General features: G+C 55.3%; 7 protein-coding genes across 7 annotated transcripts; 3 read left to right on the top strand and 4 right to left on the bottom strand.

The window, feature by feature from the left end:
* Positions 1-3: 3 nt before the first annotated feature.
* On the top strand, positions 4-1,222 carry SODALDRAFT_329618 (Thioesterase/thiol ester dehydrase-isomerase; the record flags this gene model as incomplete). The annotated part of the gene is made up of 2 exons (XM_028610995.1): positions 4-876; positions 988-1,222. Coding segments are annotated over 2 exons (924 nt in total), but the record flags the coding sequence as incomplete, so codon positions are not given.
* A 414-nt stretch (positions 1,223-1,636) lies between these two features.
* Positions 1,637-2,940, bottom strand: SODALDRAFT_364257 (hypothetical protein; the record flags this gene model as incomplete). The annotated part of the gene is made up of 6 exons (XM_028614629.1): positions 1,637-1,697; positions 1,924-2,092; positions 2,170-2,266; positions 2,418-2,466; positions 2,507-2,739; positions 2,911-2,940. 6 exons carry the CDS (start codon positions 2,938-2,940, stop codon positions 1,637-1,639), a joined length of 639 nt encoding a protein of 212 aa, XP_028462553.1.
* Positions 2,941-6,172: 3,232 nt separating this feature from the next.
* Positions 6,173-7,566, top strand: SODALDRAFT_321405 (hypothetical protein; the record flags this gene model as incomplete). The annotated part of the gene is made up of 2 exons (XM_028609619.1): positions 6,173-6,400; positions 6,577-7,566. 2 exons carry the CDS (start codon positions 6,173-6,175, stop codon positions 7,564-7,566), a joined length of 1,218 nt encoding a protein of 405 aa, XP_028462552.1.
* A 1,248-nt stretch (positions 7,567-8,814) lies between these two features.
* SODALDRAFT_382316 (NAD(P)-binding protein) lies at positions 8,815-10,085 on the bottom strand (the record flags this gene model as incomplete). Its single annotated transcript, XM_028615221.1, has 3 exons — positions 9,857-10,085; positions 9,391-9,748; positions 8,815-9,337 (listed from the first exon to the last, which is right to left on the bottom strand). Exons 1-3 carry the CDS (start codon positions 9,903-9,905, stop codon positions 8,815-8,817), a joined length of 930 nt encoding a protein of 309 aa, XP_028462551.1. The 5' UTR covers positions 9,906-10,085.
* Positions 10,086-10,261: 176 nt separating this feature from the next.
* SODALDRAFT_318221 (hypothetical protein) lies at positions 10,262-12,772 on the bottom strand. Its single transcript, XM_028609377.1, has 2 exons — positions 12,104-12,772; positions 10,262-12,035 (listed from the first exon to the last, which is right to left on the bottom strand). The coding sequence occupies exons 1-2, from the start codon at positions 12,496-12,498 to the stop codon at positions 10,544-10,546; spliced, it is 1,887 nt and encodes a 628-aa protein (XP_028462550.1). The 5' UTR covers positions 12,499-12,772; the 3' UTR covers positions 10,262-10,543.
* A 475-nt stretch (positions 12,773-13,247) lies between these two features.
* Positions 13,248-14,737, top strand: SODALDRAFT_329614 (P-loop containing nucleoside triphosphate hydrolase protein). Its single transcript, XM_028610994.1, has one exon. It carries the CDS (start codon positions 13,409-13,411, stop codon positions 14,573-14,575), a length of 1,167 nt encoding a protein of 388 aa, XP_028462549.1. The 5' UTR covers positions 13,248-13,408; the 3' UTR covers positions 14,576-14,737.
* A 306-nt stretch (positions 14,738-15,043) lies between these two features.
* Positions 15,044-17,429, bottom strand: SODALDRAFT_321401 (hypothetical protein; the record flags this gene model as incomplete). The annotated part of the gene is made up of 3 exons (XM_028609618.1): positions 15,044-16,250; positions 16,317-16,604; positions 16,849-17,429. The coding sequence occupies 3 exons, from the start codon at positions 17,427-17,429 to the stop codon at positions 15,044-15,046; spliced, it is 2,076 nt and encodes a 691-aa protein (XP_028462548.1).
* Positions 17,430-17,449: the final 20 nt, after the last annotated feature.

Below are 17,449 nucleotides of genomic sequence, written 5' to 3'. Positions count from 1 at the left end.
TAGGACATCTTCACCAACGCCCGCCCTCAATGGCTCCCCCCAGGCGCGCGCGGCATCTTCGGCGGCGCAGTAATCGCCCAGTCCCTCGCCGCCGCCCAACGCACGGTCCCCACCGACTCCTCCTCGTCCGAGGGCGTCTTCCTCGTGCACTCCTGCCACTGCTACTTCCTCCTGGCAGGCGACGCGGCCATCCCGCTCCTCTTCCACGTCGAGCGGGTCCGCGACGGCCGCTCCTTCGCCACGCGCACCGTCCAGGCCCGGCAGAAGGGCCGGTGCGTCTTCACCGCCACCATCAGCTTCGTGCGCGAGGGCGCCGGCGGGCGGAAGCTCGTGACGCACGCGCCGGCGCTGCCGCCGGGTGTGGTCCCGCCGGGGGCTGGGCAGGGGCAGGACGCCGCGGATGCGGGGGAGCCGGTGTGGGGGGAGTCGGGGCCTTTCGAGACGACGGGGACGGAGGTGGTGTGGCCCGAGGAGGAGGACGGGACGGCGGGGAAGAAGGAGGACCAGGTCCGTTGTCGCAGCTGGGTACGCGCCCGGGGGAAGGTGAGCGAGGCGGGGGGGCTCGCGGCGCATCTTAATGCGCTGGCTTACGTCTCTGACGCGGGGTTCATTGGCACCGTTGCGAGGGTGCATCGGCTGATGCCCCGGTTGAAGGCGACGCGGGATGGGGATGGGGAAGGTAAGGAGGGCCACCCTGTGTTGGGCATGATGGTCAGTTTGGACCACTCCATCTACTTCCACGCGCCGCGGAGGGTGAAGGTGGACGAGTGGATGTTTTCCGAGATGGAGACGCCTTGGGCGGGGGATGGCCGGGGATTGGTGACGAGGCGCATCTTCGCGGCGGATGGGACTTTATTGGCGACTTGTGTTCAGGAGGTGAGTTTTGCGTTGCTTCCCCCCTCCCTTTTTTCTTTCTTCTTTTTTTCATTACTCGATTCTTTATAGGGCCATGATCTCCGTTACTGACACAAACTCAACACCCAATAGGGCGTCGTGAGGCTGCAGCAGGACAAGCAAAGCGGGAATGCCAAGCTGTAGGCTAAGCGTTAGAAGCTACTGTATCAAATGGAGGGGAATGGGCTGCGCATCTGAAGCTAGAGATAGAGGACGGGGGCACTAGAGGTTTTCCATGTAAGGTAGACACCGCTGCAAACCTGCGGGTCGCTCAAAGCTGGCAATGAAGATTACCCATGTCGGATAAAACCCGGCATTCTATCCGGCCTTCGTTATTCGACGAGTAGAAAGATTCATTTCGTAGTTGAACAGTGTAGTAATAAGTGCACTCATCATTCGTGTGCCTACGCATCACAGACTCTCCACGTATGGATGTAAGCGTTACAAAATTTTGCGGAATCGACTCGTACGAGACAAATGACGGGGATCGAGGCTCGAGGTCTGTGACGGCCGGCTCACGGCACTTAACTCGCCTGTAAAGTGGACTCGGCCGAGAGTGCCGGACATCGGGGACATGGATTGGATTCCTCCACTTACGAAATAGAGGAATCTACAGTAGATACGCTGGACCGTCAAGAGCCGTTCTGTTCCGGATCAGGGGATGACCGACGCCAAATCCCACCCCCCGTTCGAAGTCCCAATAGATCCGGTAATTACGGGAATTTTTTTTTTTTTTTGTTGCTTAGAAGGAAAACCACGAGTGCCAGAATTGAAGGGTGGAGACAATGACGACGAGCGGGCCCCTGAAACCCAAAGGTAGTAGGGAAGTATCTTCTGGTATCGTATCGTATTATCGAAACCCGTGCTAGGGAAAAGCCGGCCGGAGACATATCCGTGCGGAGCCGATTCATGTCTTGTGCGGGCCTTTTCTTGTCTATCTTATTTATTCGCTCACCGAGATATCCCCCGAATGACGTATGCGAATGTAGATGAATCCAAGGGGAAAAAAAGAAAAAAAAAGTATGAAACCCGATATGTGCCCGTTGGGTCTCCGAAAGCCCCAACACCGCCGAACTCGGGCCGTTCGTTTTGCCGTACTCCGCAGTCCATGATTTGTTCGACAAAGCTTCTTCGAAACAAGCCATGGCGTTCTCGTCTTTCTCTGAGGGCAGAAATAGTGCGCGGGCCGAGGAGAAAGCTAAAGCATACGGAAACCCCAATTTTTTCTTTTGTTTTTCCTTTTTTTCGATAACCTCGGGGTTGGTTCCTCAAGACATGCTGCAGATCGGCCAGGCCATAGAGAATGTCCCGCGTCGTTCACATGACTGAACCGCGTGCTGCTCGGCACGTTGTGCTTCGTGTGTTTCTTTAGCTGGTCCGAACAACAAAATTCGTGAGCGACGACCGACGACCACATGGCCAGAGCGATGTCGTTGTGTTACTATTAAGTAGGCCCTCATAGGTCCACATGGAACAGGGCTACTCAGCTCGTGACCGGAATTAAGAACCTAGTCGGTAATTACTTTCGTACGATGCCCATGTATAAAGTCGGCGCGAGAGGCTAGCAAGGAGCTTGGCATGTGGTGGATGCACTCCAAATTAACGCGCTGACACGGAAACCGGCAGTAGCTTGACAGCTAGCAGGCTGCCTTTGTAGGGCCGGGACGGGATCTTTACAGTGAGTAACCCCAGGTTGAGACGGTTGGATGAAGATGAAGCGGCGGATGGTGGCCGATGATAGGCAATAAAAAGTATTCGTACGACTGCTATGTAGATTGTGAAGCCTTCGATCGACAATCCGTATATGAATGACAGCTCCGTGGACCCGATGCTGGGGTACCGGTACTGCGTAATGCAGTTCAGCCAATGCTAATGCTGTATCAGGAACGGAATGGAATCCGGTTTAGTCCGCATTACGGGATTATTACCTCAGTTTGTTTTCTTCAGATGTCCAAGAGGAGAATTTCTCATCAGACGTTAGGTATTCTGAGAAACACTGTAAAGTAACTTAGGTACAAAGTGACAAATGAGCTGAGCTCCTGTCATATTACCTAATCACGCCGCAATTATATATGCCTTACTAAGCTGCCTCTGTCTATCGGATGAGGTTCCTTGGCAGGGACTGTTTTCAGCATGGGCGACGAACACGACGAACACTCCAACCTGAATCCTGTGGTCTAATTCCCGAGACCGTGACTATTCCCGGCCAACCGGGTCCCTCACCTTACCCCATCCAGCACAAAACTCTACACGTATGGCTACACGGGCGGGAATGTGGAACATACCGTAACTCGACTTCCTTACTCTACTAGTGGCGATGACGATGCCCTGAGAATCTGGGCTTAGCCTTGCCGACCTTCGTCCGTCCTTCTACGCGCGATAGGTTTCGGTCCCTCCGATTGTCGATTGACCGCGGTTTGGATGCTCAACCCTCCGACAGCGCCCTCCTATCAATCGAGAGGTATCGTATCCCTACGTTAGTTCGGGGGCTACCCGAAATAAAGCACTGTTTCATGTAAGTTGACGTCCTTCTTGTTTTTATTGTGTGGACCAGCTTCGGCAGTTTTACGGATACTACGTTGTATTCGTCCTTCATAAAAGGTACCTAAGGTATATTCTGGACGCCGACCAAGGTAGCCGGCTGCCTTATATTATGGGTCGAACCTCACCGAGCGGCCCCGCTTGATGAAGAAGCGCTAATTCATCTACGTTGTAATTAGTAGGTACTCCATAGACATTTGCGTCTCTTCCCTGGTTTTTGTCAAGTAACATTGGCTTCAAGCTCTTCATCTCACAGCTTCGTTATCGACGGCAAGCAGACATGGTTTGCAAGGTCACGACAGAGAGGTACGGGTAATTATACCTTGCTTGTATCCGTACCTTGAAGGCCCCGCTGCACGCAGGGTTATGAACCGTTTGGTGGGTATTAACTCCGTCCTAAACGCCGTTCTCCGTGATACTGCACCTCGGGACGGAGTACCGTGCACCAACAAGCTCTTGGGGGACAGGCCAAGGCACAGACGTGTTGACACACACACAGCAGACAACATCGCAATGTCTGGCTCGTCGCTCATTGTCGATCATCCTTGTAAAGAAGCTCACCACCCAAAACGGCTTGCGGAAACTCTTCCGAGACACTCGAAGACGGTGTCATTTCCATAGACCGATGACGTTACCTAGTACCTTAGGTAGTGGACCGAATCTTCATGGTCATGGTCTGGCCAAGCTAAACCTCACCCACACGACTTAACCTCGTCTTGTCCAGCAAGTTTTCGAGAAATCAGTCGAAAGAAGAAAAGAACCCGGAAAAAGAGAGAGAAAGACAAAAAGAGACAAAGCTTTGACCGTTAAAATAAGGAATAAACTCGGCCCCCTCTCTTCCACGGAGCTTATAAATCAATCCAACCGGCGGACTGATCGTAATCCCCGAGGTACCTCGAGGTACCCACGCGATTACCGTCCCCTATATGCATCAAGGCCTGGATCGGGACTTGGCTTGAGACCGCGCGGGAGACGTACCGCCGGGCTAAGTAGATCGTACGTAGAGTCTAGTACCTACCGTACCTACCTAAAGGTACCTTACGTTGTACAGTAGTACGCGTACTGCCAACCAATCCACAGTCCCCGATCGCCCCTCGAATTCGGGATCGATCAGAGGACCCTTTATAGGCGACCCATCGTACGTTGTACTCGAAGGTATGCTGAATATGGCAGGACGAACTTGGTGCCTGAGCCGATTCTCACAAGTCTGAGTACGTACTTTAAACATAGTCGTCATCAAATTAAACAATTTGAAGGCACAGATATGTGATGATGCCTTTTGCCTCGGGTGTTCTTAGACATCGGATTCACCTTGCCCATATCATGGCCTTGGCATGCTGTAATAAGATCCATCTCCAGTTGTGGATGAGGTTGGGGTTTGTTTGGTGTCCCCTGGTCAACAAGCAGACGAAAAGGCCCCCCCATTCCCGCAGTCAGGTCAGAGCCGAAACATGTCGGCCTTGGGCGATCTTCTGACCAGGGCTTCGTTTTACAACGATTGAAAATAACGGCATGCGGTCCCCCGTGCTTACAAAGAGAAAAAAAAAACCCCCTCCTTGTTTGTTGTTCCCCTTCGTACCTCAGTTATACTTCGTATAATACCTCGCACATGCCGTCCCAACAACCCTCGAGTCGCCATCTCATCTTTTTACGGATCAATCTCGACTGCATCGACTCGAGCAAAGATCTCGCAAAGTCTTATGCATAGAAATTCATTCGTCTGCAGCCAGGAACTCGGGCTTAGTAACCACTTCACAAGTGGCCCCCACTCTCTCAACGGAACCTTTCAAATTGCGGCCGTCGCAAAGAAGAAGAAACAGAAGAAGGGACTTATAAAAGTGCGGGTTTTCTGCGACCGTTTCTCGGCAAAAGGAACCTTGTAGTGACAAGCGACTACAACCCCAATCGAGCCCGCGTGGTAATTAGCTCGGCACCGAAACGCCGAAACGGGAAAGACGTTTCTTCTTCTTCTTTTTTTTCTTCCTGGGTTTAACAAATCGCTTCGGACATAAAAGAGGGTAACAGGCCGGCCGACCGGTCAACGTTCAACGTTCTGTTGACTAGGTCTGGCTGGAACTCTAAAAGGACATGGGACTTTCGTCATAAAAGTCGGACACGGCCGAATCACTAACATTATTATACCCCCTTATGTCCGCCTCTGGTTTTCTTTTTCTTTCTTTCCCCAGTCCCCTTCTTTGCTTCTGAACCTCTTTCTACTCGTCATTACTACCCATCGGCCGAGTCAGGGCCAAGCCCATACTTAAGTCAGACAGACAGGACTACTTATTTGGCTGACTTCCGGCTGACTTCCGGCTGACTTCCCTTCCCACCATCTCCAAATCCCTGCCCGCCCCTCCTCCAACTGAGCTACCCTGTCGCTTCTTGGCTTCCTTCCATGTAAGGTGTTTTGGCTAGTGCTCTGTTGCTGGGTTGTACCGAGTAATACGTCTTACATGCTGCTCCCGACGAAAGCATCTTCCACTTACACGGCCGCAATTTATCCCGTCTCCCCACAGCCCCTTCTCTCTCTGGTCTTATCGTTGCCGGTATAACATTCCCCGCTTCCCCCCCGGGATTACCATCTTATCATCAACGACATTTGTCTCTTTTACAAAAATCGGAGCTCCGTCTTACATCAATTCGGCCGGGGGGATTTTCTCTTGATGCACCAGTCTCTCCCATACGCATCCGAAACCCCATCGTCTGCTTAACTACAAATTATACGAAATTCAAAGAGATGGACAGTGGTCTGCCCTCTCCTCCGATGGAGGAGCAGAAGTCCCAGGGTTCCAGGAAGAGCTCCTCATCAAACTCAAAGTCCATAAAACCGCACCGGCACACGTCCAAACGAGCCAGCCCACACAGCGCTACGGTTCACCACGACCAAGTCGCTCACGGAGTGTCAGACGGGCGGCATAAAAGGGTATGGAAGGCGTGTGAGAGGTGTAGGATGAAGAAGACCAAGGTTTGTTCTGTCCCTCTTTTTTTTTGGGTTTCTTCTTCTTCTTCTTCTTCTTCTTCTTCTTCTTCTTCTTCTTCTTCTTCTTCTTCTTCTTCTTCTTCTTCTTCTTCTTCTTCTTCGTCTTCGTCTTCTTCTTCTTCTTCGTCTTCTTCTTCTCATATTGACACTGCCGATTCTAGTGCGATGGAGAATTCCCGTGCAAGAGGTGTAAGGACGATGGTCTCGTCTGCACGGCCGGGGTACGCAAGAAGACGGAGTTCAAGCAGCTTCCCAGGGGCTACGCCGAGGTGCTGGAGCATGCGCAGTTTGCGCTGGTGGCAACGGTGCACAAGCTCTACGCCATGGTCAGGAGCCAGCAGGCATGGGACCTGGACGAGCCGGAACTGAACGACAGGGGCCAGCCCGTGGTACACGACATTGCCATGAAGCTCGGTTGCATACGGCCGCAGTTCGACGCCGATCTCCCCGCGCATTCGGTGTTCCCCGAAGACGAGGCGGGCATGACGGCACTAGCACACCAGCTCGAGGAGGAGGAGCAGCAGCAGCAGCAGCAGCAGCAGCAGCAACATCAACAACATCAACAACAGCCACAACACCAACAACACCCTCACCAAAAAGAGAAAGAGCGAGAAACCGAGACGACGGAGTCGCAATCTAGCTGCAACCTTTCGGACAGAGCAAGCTCGACCGACATGGACCACTCCGAGTTCGAGACGGACTATCGCAAGCACGTCTTCTTCGGCGGCGGCGGCAACGACACGGCCGTGACCATGTCGCCGCGGAGCTTTACGGGCGGGTGCAGCGACTTTGACGTCGACTCGGTGTCGTCGCCGTCCCACGTCCCCGCCGGCATGTTCCGCAGCCAAACGTCGTCGGCGGCCGCCATCCCTTCTTCGTACGGTCCGCATTGGACGACAACGGCGGCGGCGGCCAAGCCTATGACTTCTCCGATGAATCTGGCGGCAACGCAGCAATTCTTGCAGCTGCAACAGTCGTCGGATGGTCTGCCCGACCTGGACTACCTGGACTTGGGCCTGATGGCGATGGAGTCCGACGAGTTTGGCACGATCAAGCCGCACATGCTGTCGTGTCCGAACCCGGAGGCCCTGATGGGTATGGGAGACCCCATGATATATTCGGGGTTTGATCCCGAGTCGATACGACTGTAACGGGGGACAAGCCACTTACTTCCCTTCCCCTTCGTCTTATAGCCTTTCTTTCCTTTCCCCTTTGATTTTGCGGGGAACCGCACGATTTTGGATAGGGACAAATGGATGGGCATTACATCAATACATGACATGTCACCGGCTTTACATTTTTTAGGTTGGGATATTTCTTTTGGAAAAGGAGTGGCCTGGTCCTGGATACCCAAACTACAAACTACCCAAACCACACTCGAATACCCATAATCCGTTTCTCCATCGACATGCTCTGTCTTCGTCTTGTCTCATCCATCGCCGACCCGGTTCACCACTGACTGTTCCTGCTGTCCTGCCTGGGTTGAGTACATGATGCGAGTAACAACTGTAGTCGCATCGCGGCGATATGCACCTGGTCATCCATACTCCGCGTCGGGTTCTTGGCAGCAAAATGTCCAATCGGTCCGGCTCCTGGGCTTCGTCAGAACCGACATGAATCAACCGTACACTTACAAACTGCCCCCGGCCACGGGAAGTCGGATCGGATGGGGGCAATGCCCTGTCATGTAACTCAATACCGTACGGAGCGGAGAACAGGCACATCCCGTGTACGTGTAGTGTAATTACTCCGCCGCATCAGGCATGAAGTGAGGTACCTTACGGATAAGACTGACTGCGGAGAAATAAAACGGAGTAAGCACCAGCGCGCGCTTACAACGTACGTGTACAGCTTTCGGAGTCTAAGGTAGAGGGGAGAGGAAGGACGCTTACGGAGCAGGTACTGCGGAGTAGGTAATTAAGGCAAGATACCCAGGCATTCGTACTTTGTGTGCTTCGTACAGCGGTCTCCCTCCAACCCCGTGCTAAAACTGCGTGCTGGGGGTTGCACCGTTGCTCTCCCGCCCCACCCCCACCCAACAAACCCCCTGGAACCTCAGCGATTGGTGGTCATACGCCCTGATTACTCCGTCCGTATGTACTGCGAGTAAGCAAACGTTTCGGTAGATTTTAAGGTAAACTGCTTCGGACTTTCTGTATAAATTCTTGAAATGTCGTGAATTGTCGTGAATTGAGTGAACCCCATAAAGTTTTGGGCGATATTAACAAGTCGTTTCGCAGAAGTGCCCAAGCCACTCGGCCCTTAAATTCGACCGAAATCATTGCTACTCTACAAGGTGCAGGGAAAAGCGCCAAGAGTCCATGGTGTGCGCTGTCATGTCGGAGGCCGTGCCATGCTAACTTCCATATCTACCCTTTCCTTCCCTTTTCTTTCCTCTCCTACACCTTCAACCCTTTCTTCAACGACGCCCGCAGCTCAGCGATCGCCTCGGAATACCCCGACACCATGACGCCAACCGAAGAAGGAGGCTCAGCGTTATACTGCGGCACGACTCTGCTCCCACCACGCGTGACTTCCAGAATCGTGCCCCCCTCGCCCTCCCTGCAGAGAAGGAGCATCGACTCGGCAATCTCCTCGGCGGTGCAGAAATTGCTCGAGTTGGCCGAGACGCCCGGCCCCTTCTCCAGCCAGGCCACCTTCTCGGGATCGTCGAGCCACAGCGGCGTCATGACCGCCCCGGGCGCCACCGCGGCGCACCGGATGCCGAGCGCCCCGTGCAGGTCGCCGAGGCTGCGCACGAACGCCGTCAGCCCGTTCTTGCTCGCGAAGTAGAGCGGCGACCCCAGCCCCGTCGTGTGGCCCGCCACGCTGCTCACGAAGACGATGCACCCGCGGCCGCCGCCCCCCTCCCCCTGCTCCCCCTGCTCCCCCTGCTCCCTCTGCTCCCTCTGCTCCCTCTGGCTCCAGTACCCGATCGCCAGCTGGGCGAGGCGCACCGGGTGGGTCAGGTTCACGTCGAAGACGGCGTACGTCCCCGGCTCGGCGTCGGCCGGTCGCGCGAGGGCGAGTCCGGGTTCGTGGCCGTCTTGGGCGGCTGCCAGAAGTTGCTCCACGCCGGTTCGAATATGCCGGCGGCGGGGCAGAGGATGTCGATGCGCGGGAAGGTCGAGAGCCCGCGGTCCCAGAGGCGGTGGAGCTGTGGCCACGACGCCACGTCCGTCTCCTGGAAGAGGACCGAGGGCCTGTCGTCTTTCGTTGGCGGGTGGGGGTATTGGGTCAGCAGTTCGGCTGCTTCGTCGCGGAGCTTGAGGTCGCCTATGAGGACGGAACACCCCTTTGAGAGTAGGAGTTGGACGAAAGCCAGGCCAATGCCTTGGTGCATGTTCCAACGTTAGCTTGGGCCCGGGGGGGGGGCAGGCCAGCACGTTACATCCCCCAGTGCCGTCTCCCTGCTCTGAAACGTAAAAGGCGAGTACTCACCTGAACCACCTCCCGTTACAACGGCATATTTGCCTTTGACGGAGTCCATTTTCAGAAACGGACAGGGAATCTAAGAGTGTAGCTTCAATGGGATCCAAGGGACCTTCCCGCGTAGAACCGAGTCCGTTGCAAAGGGAAAAGAAAAATGGGGGGAAAAAAGGGGCGGGGGGGATGATAATCTTCAAACTTCATTCTCTGGATGCGACTACCACGGGGGAGAGGGCGGCTTATTATTGTCCTAGGATTCATGAAACTAATTAATAAATATACAAGTCCTACTCGAGCTTTCTCCCTTTACCCGGCCCTGAGTCGGCCGTTCTAGGCATACAGCCCACCTGACCATGTCAGACGGGAATCGACATCCGCTGTCCACTTCGCGCGCCTTTAGCCCCCGTAGTTGACCAAATATATCTGTAGCTAGCGATTAGGACGCGGGGTAGGAGGAAGGGGATGGACGGAACGGCTCCCGAAATCCGGGGAAAAGCCCTTATCTTTTGACCTGCACGCGGTTGTGAAACCGAACCACGAGTTGCTGTTGAGATGAGGCTATGTAGAACCAGGATGCAGAAATCTATTTACAACTGGGGTTCTTTCTCTTCTTCTTTCATACCTTACGCTAATTAAATTCCGCAATGAGACATTTCTACTCAACTCCTCTCATCTCATCCCCTTATTATCCCCGTCGTTCTAAGCGAAATCCCCGGGCAAAGTCCTCCACTTTGTCCCCTTCTCCCCGCCCGCGCCATCCCCTTCCACTAACACCCCCGCTCGACCATCTTCTTCCCCGTTACCGTCGTGGTCGTGGTCGTCGTAGTCGTCCTCCGGCTTGCCCTCACGCGTGGCCCATCCATCAACATGGCGCAGCGTCTCGCGGCTCCAAATCCGGTTCATCACAAAAAGCCGCACCGGCACGAGCACGACGATGATGATGGGGAACCCCGGCGCCGCCACCGTCAGCGTCACCCCGAAAACCACCCCCGTGAGGATGAGCTGGGTGATGGTGTACGTGTGCACGCCGAGCCAGGTCGCTCCGCGCGGGAGAGGTGGCAGGTCGGAGCACGGTGTCAGGAGGTGCCCGATCCTCGCGAGGATGGGGTTCACCGAGAGCGACTGGTAGCCCATGAACATGAAGAGCCCGGCGAGGACGGAGGTGGGCGTCAGGCCTAAGAGGTGCTGGAACGGAGGGGTCACGAAGACTAGGATACCGATTGCCTGGAGCAGGTGCGAGTATCGCTGCTCGTAGACCCGCATGACGGGCTTGCGCGGCGGCTCGCCCGGTTCCTGTGCTTGTTGTCCTTGTCCTTGTCCTTGTCCTCGTTCCTGCTCCTGCTCCTGCTCCTGCTCGCCTTCCGGGTCATCCTCGACAACGGCATGCATCAATGACTCCGAGTGTAAGGGAGCCTGAGGTAATAGCCCGTTTGCCGGGGGGATACCTAGGATTCCGCAAAGGATGGTGGTCGTCCCCAGCAGCGCGACATCCCACGCGTAACCCCCGGGCTTTCGCACTCCGTACCTCTTCGCCGTGCATATGATGCTGCTGATCTCGTGGTCAAAGTAGAAAAGGACGGTGATGATGAATCCGGGGATGATGGCGATGAACACCCACTCGATGGGGATGTTCCAAAACTCGACGAAGAAGTGGCTCCGGCCGGGCGAGGAAGGCCGGACGTCCTTCTGCACTGTGAGAAGGTTGTGGTCCGGCGTGCGCAGGTCTCCGATGTACGGCATCCCGACGAAGAAGACGATGGAGATGGCGGCCGCGTATTCTGCCAGCCCCATTCGGACATATCTGTGAAACAGGGGTTTCCAGTGATTTGCCGTCGACAAGAAAACGGCGAGGAGACAGGTCCCCGATGCGCCGATGATGGCATAGAGAAAGGCCGCGAGGGAGACGACTCCCTTCGTCCGCTGCAGCTCCCGGACCGCCTTGTGGAAGTAGATGACGCTGTTGAGAAGGGAGAAGATGTCGGCGGCAAAGTCGGTCACGTACTGCATGGTCCAGTCGTGGGCGTTGAAGATGGCCAGGAGGTAGTGCATCCACCCTGCGTGGATCAGGGACCAGGCCATGACAGGTAAGAAGGGGACCCCGAAAGTCTTCTCGCACAAGGCGTAGATGTTTTCCGCCAACACCGAGAAGGGTCCCGTGACGCCCAAGATGGTCAGAGGCTGGGCCGAAAAGCTGGAGGAACAGTGAGCAACGATCAGGCTGGGACCAGTCAAGCCGAGATACGTAGGCCGTCCACTTACAGGGCAAAAATGACGCCGCATAGACCCGTACTGAAGACTACCTCGATGGTACCCCAGGATTCGCCAGTCAGGGCATAGAGGTCCCCAGCAAAAGTGATGCCGGGCAATAGGTTCGTGAAGAAGACATAAACGGTACTGGCGACGACGAGCTGGTTGAACACGGTCCAGTCGGAGAAGTAACGGGTCCGGATGTTCCGCGCGTCAACCCGGAGTAGTCGGAACGGGCGTAACTTGCCACCTTTGGCGAAATAGGACACCACTCTGCTCCTATTCCGGACTCCTCGGCGGGCAGGCCCCGAACCTGCATCCGCAGGCCGACGTTCCGGATCATCATCGACGGGTGCAATCTCATCATGGCCGTGATGGGCCCTTGGCTTAGGACCACGGCGGGCCATATTAAAACCAGTCGAGCGAGTGTCCCAGAGGAGTCTTCTTTCTCCCTTATGAAGCTTTGTGTGATACGGATTTGGCGACAAGCGACGACATGATGACTTTTTGGACTGTTGTACGAGTAGCCACGGTTAAGGATAATATTCTGTGACTTTAACGTCGACGATATCAGATTACAGGTACCTGGAAATTAAGAGAAACATTATATAAAGTACGTGTAGAAGCTGGGATGGTTGGTGTTATTGGGATGGGAATCGGGGGGGCAAAGTTCTCAGACGGTGACGACGGTGAGAGTGTAGAAAAAAATGAAGTGGAGACAGCCCGGGGCCGGGGCCGCTACGAGGTTCTAGAATGTGGACCGCTGGCTCCACCATAAACGGCCTGTCTGCGTAAAACCCTTGTTTTCATCGTCGAAAATAAGGGTCTAGATGGAATAAAGCAGAATATTGTATTCTGGGGGTGTTTGTTATTCCTCTAACCGAACCGCAAGCCCAATTCCCTTGCTATTAATTGGATAAAATGCACGTCCGGTACCAGGTACGGGATACTTCGGTGTATGCGTGCCTTATTCGTGCAACAGCTACCTCATCTTGATAGGTACGTACCGCTTCCAATGCCTGACGTCATCTTCACTTCTTATCGGCACAGCTGATAAGAATCGATCTGAGAAACCAATCAGGACCAGTCAATTTCTTCCTATACCGCGTCGCCGCCGCGTGCCTGTGAGAACTGAACATTTCTTTCAAAACCCACACAACACCACTCCCTCATGTGTACAACCACACATCCCCGAGCATCATCACAGCCTGCCGGCCAATCTCCTTCCTGGCAAGCCCATCCACATAGAAACAATGGAAGAAGATCCAAGGTAGCATGATACTTACATCTGGTGACCTATTGTTGCCTTGAACCATCATGACAGGCGCCGCCGCCGCCCACTTCTTCCCACGTCTCACCTTTCCTCTCTCCGAATCCATCCCCCGGTCCTACTATCTCGGCCACCACCATGCCGGATTACGCGAAATCTCCAAGCGCCTCTCCAACGTTGGCCTCGTCGTCGAGTGCCGCGACTACCGCGTACCACTGACGAGCTGGAACCACCACCTCGACCGCGCCATCGCCGGCCGCCATCGCATAGTCGTCTACACCCATTCCGACCTCGGCACCGATACCCCCGCCGCCGATCGCGCCCTGCGCCGCCTCCACGCCTCCAATGACTTCTCTTCTCCCTCCGGCGTCATAACCGGCCACCGCCATCCGGCCGTTTTCTGGCGCAAAGATAAACCCGAAACCACGAGGGCCCTCCTCTCCGAGATCCGCTCCGTCGCCCGCACAGCCGACTCGCTGACCGGCCTCCGAGCCCTCGTCGTCGGCATGCCCAACGTAGGCAAGAGCACCCTCCTCAACCGCCTGCGATCCCACGGCATGCACAACGCCCGCTCCAAGACCTCCGTCGCCCGCGTCGGCGCCCAGCCGGGGATCACCCGCAAACTCTCCACCCCCGTCCGCATCCTCGACGGCCGCGGCCCCCGCCGTCGTCGCGACCCCAACCACCCCAACGGCCCCAACCACCCCAACGACCCCGAAGCCGGAAACCGAGACGACTCCCTCGGCGAAGGCGTTTTCGTCCTCGACACCCCGGGCGTCTTCATGCCGTACGTCGAGCGCGCCGAGGACATGGTCAAGCTCGCCCTCGTCGGCTCCGTCAAGGACGAACACATCCCCACCCACATCCTGGCCGACTACCTCCTCTACCGCATGAATCTCGTCGACCCGGCCCTGTACGCCCGCTTCTGCGACCCCACCAACGACATCGCCGACCTGCTCGCCGGCGTCGCGCGCCGCACGGGGAAGCTCAAGGCTGGCGGCGTCGTCGACGAGGACGCCGCCGCTACCTGGGCTGTCCAACAGTGGCGGATGGGCAACCTTGGCAAGTTCGTCCTCGACGATGTCAGCGACGAGACCTTCCGTGAGAGGGAGCAGGCCCGGGAGAGTGGCGGCGCCGTCAGCCTTAGCCAGGCCAGGAAACGAGAAAAGGAATTGAGGAAGGAGAGGTCGCAGAAAAAGCAAAAAGCTGGTTGATGTGGGAGGAATGAATTGTTGTTCTGAAATGGCATACATGTATACATATACCATTCTCTGTACTTGTACTCGAGTCGCCATGAAGCTGGAAGCTGTACGCTATAGTAGAAGGCAGTGTCATCGTGCCGACTATCTCCGACTGATATACACATCTCTGAATATCGCAATCCTTCTTCTTTTTTTAAAATAAAAAGAAGATACCCATGTCTTCAAAGTTTGAATGACACATAAGAAAATCCCACATGTTCTGCAAGCCTATCCGTGGCAACGACTCGACCTACTTGTCATAGATCCATCTAGTGAGGCAGAAAAGCATCCGAGAAGGAAAAAAAGCCTTGAAGCATAACGCCATGACAAAGAAATCAAGAGAAGAAACAAAATTCCCATCCCATGCCTGTTCCATAAACCTCCAATGAAGCCCTGTTCGCCCCCTATCATACATTAAAAGCCATCCAACGCCCCTGCCGTCTAGCTTGCATAATGTTTCTGCCATTTCAACAAATCCCGAGTCAGGGCATCCATCATCTCCACACAGCTAAGGTCCTGGAACTTTGTCGATTTGGGGGGTGCTGCGTCGTCTGTGGACACTCCCTTGACCGCGTCTTTGGTCCCTTCTTCAGGCTTCCCGTTGACGTCGGTGTCCACACTCGGCCCGCTCGGTTCAGGATCGCGTGGGCTCGGTTGTTCCGAGCTGTTCGGGGTCCCTCTTGACCCGGACGTCGACTCGCCCGCCATTTCAATTTGCGTCTTGGAGATGAAGTCGAGGAAAGCCGCCACACGTCGCTTCATGTCGGTCATGGACATTTTGCCGTGTACCCCTCCCTTGCCCTTCCCGCCGTGCTTACTGTGCTCCGCCGCCGACGACGTTTTGGAGTGTCCGCTGGGCTGATGGTCATCGGCCGGCCGAGTCGTATCCCTCGACATGGACCTCGCAGGCGATTGAGGATGATCCATGTCCTCGCGGTCACGAGTGTATTGGTTCCGGCCTTTGCCACGCTTCAGATTTCGGCTTGACTTCTTATGGGTGCCTCCCGTGCTGGGCGGAATGGTGGGAGTTGGTTCTGGTGTCGGCACAGGGGATGGTACGGGGTCTGCGGGAGGAGCAGGAGGAGCAGAAGCAGAAGGGGCAGGGGGGGGAGGAGGAGGAGGAGGGGGAGGTGGTGGTTGTAGTTGTGGCGAGGTGGCAGTGGCAGTGGCAGTGGCAGTGGCAGACGCAGTCGTAGTCGCAGTCGCAGTCGCAGTCGCAGTCGCAGTCGCAGTCGTAGGAGGATCGTCTTCAGTGGTAGAGGGAGCAGAGGTAGGAATTGGTTGCGGAGGATCTGTGCTCGCTTTCGCTGCTGGCCGAGGCGCAACTAAAGACAATTCTTCAGAAGGCTCGGAATCTGCGCCCGAAGGAGTCTTCTTGGAGTCCTTAACAGGAACGCTGTCGGGCACACCCTCAGCTTGCCTCCGGTCCGACCGGCCTTTCTTCTTGGTAGTGCTCTCGGTACGCTGTCGCTCTCGGTCTTCGCGTTCCGACTTTTGTTTCGGATCACGACCGTTGCGTGACTTCTTGGATCCGGTGCCGATTCGGTCGACTTCTTCATCCTCAGACCCGTCTTCAACTGCCACCGACTTTTCCGGAGGAGGTGAGGCCGAGGAGGTCGTCCGTTGTCGTTTTAGGTTTGTTTGATTTCTGCAACAAAACAGGATCAGTGGCGGCGTATACAACGAATGGGCAGGGTTGCTGCAGCCCACTCACTCTTCACTATCGCTACGGCCGCGCTTCGGTCTCCTTGAAGCCGCGTCTGTCGGCTCGAGGGGGGCATCCTCTTTGCTAGCTTCAATTGCACGTCGCAATTGGTCGTCTTCATCGTATGCCGCGTCCCGGCTATTCATTGTCGATCGCCGTTTCGAGGTTTGCGTGGCGGAAGAGGCACGCCCGCTCTTGGTTGACGCTTCTTTGGGTGACCGAACACTGTCCTTGGAGGTGGCTCGAGAAGTCGTACGCGATGGGCGGCCGAGGGGAAGATAATTGGAGTAGCGTTGTCTGATCAAGAAAGGCCATCGTAAGAATTTGGATCAAGGAATCAGGGAAACAGGGAAGACGTCCCGAAGCAGAAGCATAGAAAGACGATGTCGCCGCCCGTTTTCTACGGTCATTGGGTCGCCCACACGGATGGAGACGGCAACGTTTGGACAAACCCAGACAAAACAGACAACGAAACATTTTTTTTTTTTTTTGAAAACAAAGCCAAATAAAAATAAAGCAAGGCAAAGAAGAGCAAACGTACCCATTGTTTGCAGTGTGGATCTTGTGTAGGTCCTTTCGACACTTCTCGCAAAAGTATTCATCAGGCGAGCTCTCCTCGGTGAAAATGCCGACGCAGGCGCCGTGCTGCCAGACTTTGCAAATGTCGCATTGCACAAAAAGCCCAGACACTTCGTCTGAGAGCTCAATGCTGGCAAAAAAATCCGCCTCCGGGTTGTGCTTCCCATGCGTTGTATCCTCGTCGAATGGCGGGGGGCCGGGGTATTCGTCGAAACCGCAGACGCAGCGGACCGACTCATCGTCCTCCTGTATCTCGTCTCCGTCATTTGTCATTTCGTAAGGGTCGACTCTTATTACTTTGTCGCGCATCTCTTCTTGTCCTCGCGTCCGGCGGCGGGTGAGGACAGTCTCTTCAAGATCTTCAAGAGGCTCGGAAGAAAGCGAAGCGGTCGGTGTCGACTTGGATGAGGTGTTCTTGTGCACCGACCTCGTGTTCCTATCCGCTCGGCCTGAGATGCTCGAGGTAGAAGAGGAAGAAGGCTGAGATTGGGTTATGGTGTTTCCTCGTGCCCTGGAGGAACGCCGAGGAGACGAGGGTGCCATGGAGGCAGATTGAGGAAATC

Source organism: Sodiomyces alkalinus (assembly GCF_003711515.1).
Source record: "Sodiomyces alkalinus F11 unplaced genomic scaffold SODALscaffold_16, whole genome shotgun sequence".
NCBI lineage: Eukaryota > Fungi > Ascomycota > Sordariomycetes > Glomerellales > Plectosphaerellaceae > Sodiomyces > Sodiomyces alkalinus.
Note: the sequence above shows the minus strand (reverse complement) of the source record. Positions and strands in the feature narration are given on the sequence as shown.

What these genes read in the sequence shown, in the direction of transcription:
- SODALDRAFT_318221 (XM_028609377.1), bottom strand. Translation starts at nt 12,498, where the DNA reads ATGGCCCGCCGTGGTCCTAAGCCAAGGGCCCATCACGGCCATGATGAG. An exon ending in TGCGGCGTCATTTTTGCCCT is followed by an intron (nt 12,036 to 12,103) that starts GTAAGTGGACGG and finishes CTGTTCCTCCAG; the next exon opens with CTTTTCGGCCCAGCCTCTGA.
- SODALDRAFT_329614 (XM_028610994.1), top strand. Translation starts at nt 13,409, where the DNA reads ATGACAGGCGCCGCCGCCGCCCACTTCTTCCCACGTCTCACCTTTCCT.